Source organism: Montipora capricornis, chromosome 11, assembly GCF_036669925.1.
Source record: "Montipora capricornis isolate CH-2021 chromosome 11, ASM3666992v2, whole genome shotgun sequence".
In the NCBI taxonomy this organism is placed as follows: domain Eukaryota; kingdom Metazoa; phylum Cnidaria; class Anthozoa; order Scleractinia; family Acroporidae; genus Montipora; species Montipora capricornis.
In genome coordinates this window covers 12,748,223-12,753,754 of record NC_090893.1, presented here as the reverse complement: position 1 = coordinate 12,753,754, position 5,532 = coordinate 12,748,223, and the positions used below count along the sequence as shown (strand labels likewise).

Below are 5,532 nucleotides of genomic sequence, written 5' to 3'. Positions count from 1 at the left end.
TCCTTTGATGCACCGTGATCCAAGCGATGTTGGATCAGTGATCCTTTTTCAGATCAAGCCAAAAGAACGCACCCTAAATTTCCTGTTACAAAATGTACCTGATCCAATATAAACCATTAACGCTGACTGACGAAGGCGAAAGTCAATAAAATTGAAAGCTTTGAGAAACTAGTTTTCATTCAGTTGAAGAAGCAAAGTCTTTTAAAATCTTCCACGGCATTTCGATGAAAAAAACCGGAAAAATTCTATAAACTCAGCGCGTGACAAAATGATTGCGTGATGCGCACAACGTATGTGCACTAACAATAGGTGACACCGTCCTTCAACAGGTGTCACGCATACGCAAAAAAGTTATCATGGGAGCTATTGTCTTCTCACCTGTGGAAGGAAGCGATCACTCTTGTGTTAGAGTTACGATTCTCTAATGAAACGTTTTTCCCGCTAAATACAAAATTGTCGATTATCGTGATGGATCAGGCTGGATTTTGGAGAAGTATTCACCAATAACTAAGCACGAATTTTATTGTTGTCTTGGACGAAGCGGATCAAGATGTCGGTGATATGCATGTGCCCTTCTTTCTGGCGTGTTTATATTTTTCATGGATGGCTCCTGTGTTGGACTGTTGGCGTTAGAAACGGTAAGTTTGAAGAATTCCATTTGTCTATATAGATTTTTCAAATTTCTAGCTACAGATAATTCTTTGAATTGTACTTGCGTTAATTTACCGATTTAGAAAGCTTGATTCGTAATCAACCGTTTTGGCTGTTCATACCCCCTTGAGTATCTGTGAATGTCAGTCTCGATGTCTGAAATGAATTCAAAATCGTAAAACTGGTGTTGCGTTGAAGTTAATGAAGAGCACGAACAAGCCCGATCATGCTCGATTTATCAGCATCATATATAGAAGACAGGACAGTATGTCAAAATACTGATCAGTGTTACCTGTTGCTGTGGTTACAATTTTGTAATCACCTGGGCCCAGTTCCTCAAAAGCCGATTAACGCTAATCCAAGATTAAAAATTAACCAAGCAGTTTAGTTCTCTACTCCCAAATGCTGTTCAACGCAGATTTTCGGCAGAACTTTACACGAGAAGACGTCAATCTTGAAAAACAAAAATAAGCAAAAGAAACTTTCACCAAAAAGTTGAAAACGTGAAACAAAAGTTTACGCTAATCCTGGGTTAAGTTAATCGGCTTTCGAGGAACCGGGCCCTGGTCCCGGTTGTTCGAAAGCCGATTACCTTAATCCAGGATTATTAGTGTGAACAATCAGCGTTGAACAGCATTTGGGAGTAGAGAAATAAACTCCTTGGTTAATTGTTAATCTGGGATTAGCGTTAATCGGCTTTTGAACAACCGGACCCTGATGGTCATGTTGAATTTCGTTTAATCTTTGTCTTTCCATGTATGAATCCCTTCTTTAGGGAGCCAATCAGGCTAATTAGTAATACAGTGACAACATGACCACAATAAGGTTGTTAGCTGGCATGCAGCTGTCTATAAACTTAAAGATGAAGTAGTTGGTTGTTGATATCACAATAATTTTTTTTTGTCTCCGGTAAATTAAAGCAGTTCTTTGTTCTAAGAATTTTATTGTTGTTGTTATTATCATCATCATCATCATCATCATCATCATCATCATCATCATCATCATCATCATCATCATCATCATCATCATCATCATTATTATTATTATTATTATTCACACAGCCTAATGCACTTGATACTGAATTGTTTTGCAGATGGTCTAGCACTGGACACCGTTCGCACCCGAAAAGAGGTTACTTCCTCTCTTGGCCAAACAGTCAATCTTGGTTGCTATGCAAACAACTCTAATTCCCCATCCTTTACATATACATGGACTAAGAATAACATGAATGTCACACAATCCTCAAATGTAAAAGTCCTTCACAATTTGCTTGTAATAACGCCACAGAAAAGTGCAGACTTTGGAACCTACCAATGCCATATTAGTGATGGAAGGGCAAGCACAATATGCAGTATTTCCTTGAGTGCTGGATGCAATGATACAGGTTGGCCAGTGCTTTTTGTAATTGCATTTGTAAGTGGAGGAGTCTGAGCTTTTAAATGTGGGTTTACAGTTATAACCACAGGAAGCCCAGGCTCAGTTGGGTAAAAATTGTAAGGATTTGTAGTGGAATTGCAATAAAGGGCTCAAAAAGATATTTATATGTAAAAGTTCTCAACAAAAAAAGCCATACTTTATTGTCCTGGTGACTTACTTGCTTTCTGTGCAGGTATTTGCCTGATTTGATGCGATTTAAGTAGTTTCTCATCGTCCTGGGTTGTCCCTCTTACCAAAACAAAGGAAAGGCTGGAAAGTAATTTCTAGCTTACCTCGGATCTCGCCAATAAAATTACACTTCTCCAATATCAGTCACACTTGAACTCCAGCGACGGCCAAACGGATAAATTTACTTCTCCTTGACCAAGTTTCAAGTTGAATGGCCGACTGAAGAACAAATCAGTCTTTTGTCAAGTTTTTGGTGTAGGAAATTTACGCCAGATGACCGCGGGTGGTTATTCTAGGAAGCCAGGAGATGACGGCAAGGATTCTATGGCTTACAAGTACTCAAATGCTGATCTTGACAAATTTTTCGACACCCCTCCGATCAAGGAGTTTATCTACGTCAGATTCCTGAAGTACATTGTGCACGTTGTTCAACATGAAAACACTCATCCGACTGAGCACGTGCTGTTCATTCAACCCGACCACCTGACCGCGGATACTGTATGGCGCAAGGTTCAGTTCATACTCTGGAAATATGAGATTCATTTAGAATGGCAAGATTTGATTGTCAAAATAAGCGTCAAGTCGACATTGCCTTCCCGTGGCTGATGAAGAAGAAGCAAGAGAAGCTCTCCAGTCCAAGAGGCTAACGAGTTCAAAACCAGAGAGTAACTACACTGTACTGTACTGTAGTGAGTATCCATTGCTGAGAAACAGCAATGAATATCCAAATAGTACTTAAAATCCTTCAAAGATGGCTTTCAATGAATTTGGGACATGGCGAGTCAAATGTTCACTGATTTGCTCTCACCTTATCAAGGGTTCAAATCCTTATAATTTTTTACCCAGCTGAGCCTGGGCTGCTTGTGTTATAACATGTGCAAATTCATTTCATATTCTCTAGTATTATATATTCTCTAGAAGTCAGCTTTTAGCATGAACATTTGTACTGCTGGAGTTATGCTTGTTTTCTTCTAAGTTATCATTTTTGATGTATTGGTAGACTTTTGGGAATTGTTGCTGTAGAAAATTTTACCATTACAACTACTACTACTACGACGACGACGACGACGACGACGACCCCCCCCCCCCCCTTCAGGTTTGAGCTGCTTTTTATGGTTCCTTGATCCAATATTACAGCAAGGAATTTGAATTTTTTTCCAGAAGCTACTATTGTTACTGGATGTGTGAATCTGTCAGTACTGATGCCTGTGTTGGCTGTCATGATGGTATCTCTTCTGCTGAATGTGCATTTCTTACTTCAGTGGAGGCGGAGACAACAGTCGCTGCTCTCTCAAGAAGACATTATGCGCTATCAGATTGCCCAAGAGTCTTTAGAAGTCAGTGCCTCGGAACAACTTGAAGAAGAAGGTGACAAAAACGAAACGTGCTTCGTTGGGTTCAGAAGACGACGAAAAGAAAAAGAGGAAATTAAAGAGCGTATTGTGGGAAACGACGAGTGTCACAGTAAAGATGAAAAAAATAACGAGCTTTTTGAAATGCAAGAAGACATAGACCACTCTTACACACAAGACATGTCCACTAAAGGGCAAGACACGTCACAACGTTCTCCAGGCAAAGAGATACCTCGATTGGAGCACATCCTTAGTCAGCCAGAGATAAGCCCGATTGCAAAACACAGTCCACGAAGTCTTCAAGATAGTCCGCGCACTTTTGGAACTCTACGTGAGAGTCCACGCACGGACGATGGTTCGCAATTGTTAGAAAGCCCGAAGGAAAAGGAGATACCACGTTTGGAAGATATTCTTAGTCAGCCAGAAATAAGTCCTATTGCAAAAGACAGGCTGGAAAGTATGCAGGATAGTCCACGCACATTCGAGAGTCTGCGAGACAGTCCACGCGCGTATGACAGTGAGCATGCATTAGAGAGCGCACAAGCTTCAGAAATTCCACGTTTAGAGGACTATATTGGTAGGGAGGAAACCAGCTCAGATGAGAGAGACAAACCACTATCGTTACACATTCCACGCACGGAGGAAATCCCACGTTTGGAGGAATTTCTTTGGGAAACGAAAACGAGGGATGACGATGAAGCCGTGCCTGATCATTCCGATGCAAACTTCCAGTCAGCTGAGGCTCAGGCTCCACGAATTGCAGATTTTTTCCTGCCTGGTGATGAAAGTGATGGCGAGCGACAAAGCCTGGACTCCGAGGAACCACTGGTAAGTCATTATATGGAAAAAATGGACTTTGAAAAAGGGCTGGAAAATGAGGAACGAGATGAAGAACCATTGGTTAGTCATTATATGGAGAAAATGCATTTTGAGGAAAAAAATGACGACGATGGACCACAGCTAAAGTAAAAAATTTTATGCCTTTAAACCGTTGAAGTACAAATGTGCCATTTTAAAGGCGAAGTGTCGGATTTTTCGGGAGTCTTAATGGAGGTTCGAGGAGAGTATTTGGACAGACAATACTGAACCATAACGAACTTTCAAAAAATTTGTGTTTTTGTGTATGCCAGCAAGTAACACTTTCAGTCTTTAAGTTAAATTTTTTGTCATTTAGTATTACAAATTAGTATATACTAATTAAAACAGTGGATAGCGTTGAACGTGGGCGCTGATTGGCTCGTCAAACTCCGAATTTCCTGTGCTATTTACCTCCGAGCAACTCGGGAAAAAATGGCGTCCCGATTTGCATCCGTGACAAGTGAAGAAAACATCCAAATTAATTTTTTGTGCTGTATATTATCTCACTGTTTTAGTATATACTAAAACAACTATTCACCTCAGTGTCGGTGGCTAGCGGTAGATATTTACCGAGCCGCGAAGCGGCAAGGTAAATATCCAACGCTAGCCACCTCCACTTCGGAGATTAGTTGTTAAATAATATTTAACAATTATTCGCCTCAGGCTCAGTGATTATCGGTGAATATTCACCGAGACGAAGTCGAGGTAAATATTCACCGATAATCACTGAGCCTGAGGCGAATAATTGTTTTAGTATAAATACACAGGTGATTATTTCAAAAAAGAGAAAAAAAAAGAACATTTCAACGCGAAATCATCTTCACTTACAGTGGCAAAACGACTACTGGCAGCCATTTTGTCCGTCGAGGTGATTATCGGGTGATAATCCGAGTTAGCGAGCCAATGAGAGCGCGCCATTTTGTATAGTCACCTGTGTATTTATACTAAAATGTAAGTTAACACATGCACGTGGAGGTACGGTGGCGATGTGAAAGTTAGCGCACTGCACTCCCGATTCTGGGGACGCTGGTTCCGTGAATGGCTCTGTCGCCGTGTTGTTTCCTTG

General features: G+C 40.7%; 1 protein-coding gene across 1 annotated transcript; it reads left to right on the top strand.

Moving 5' to 3' along the window:
* Positions 1-338: 338 nt before the first annotated feature.
* LOC138023574 (uncharacterized) lies at positions 339-5,107 on the top strand. Its single transcript, XM_068870578.1, has 3 exons — positions 339-638; positions 1,745-2,035; positions 3,418-5,107. The coding sequence occupies exons 1-3, from the start codon at positions 551-553 to the stop codon at positions 4,575-4,577; spliced, it is 1,539 nt and encodes a 512-aa protein (XP_068726679.1). The 5' UTR covers positions 339-550; the 3' UTR covers positions 4,578-5,107.
* The last annotated feature ends 425 nt before the right edge of the window (positions 5,108-5,532 follow it).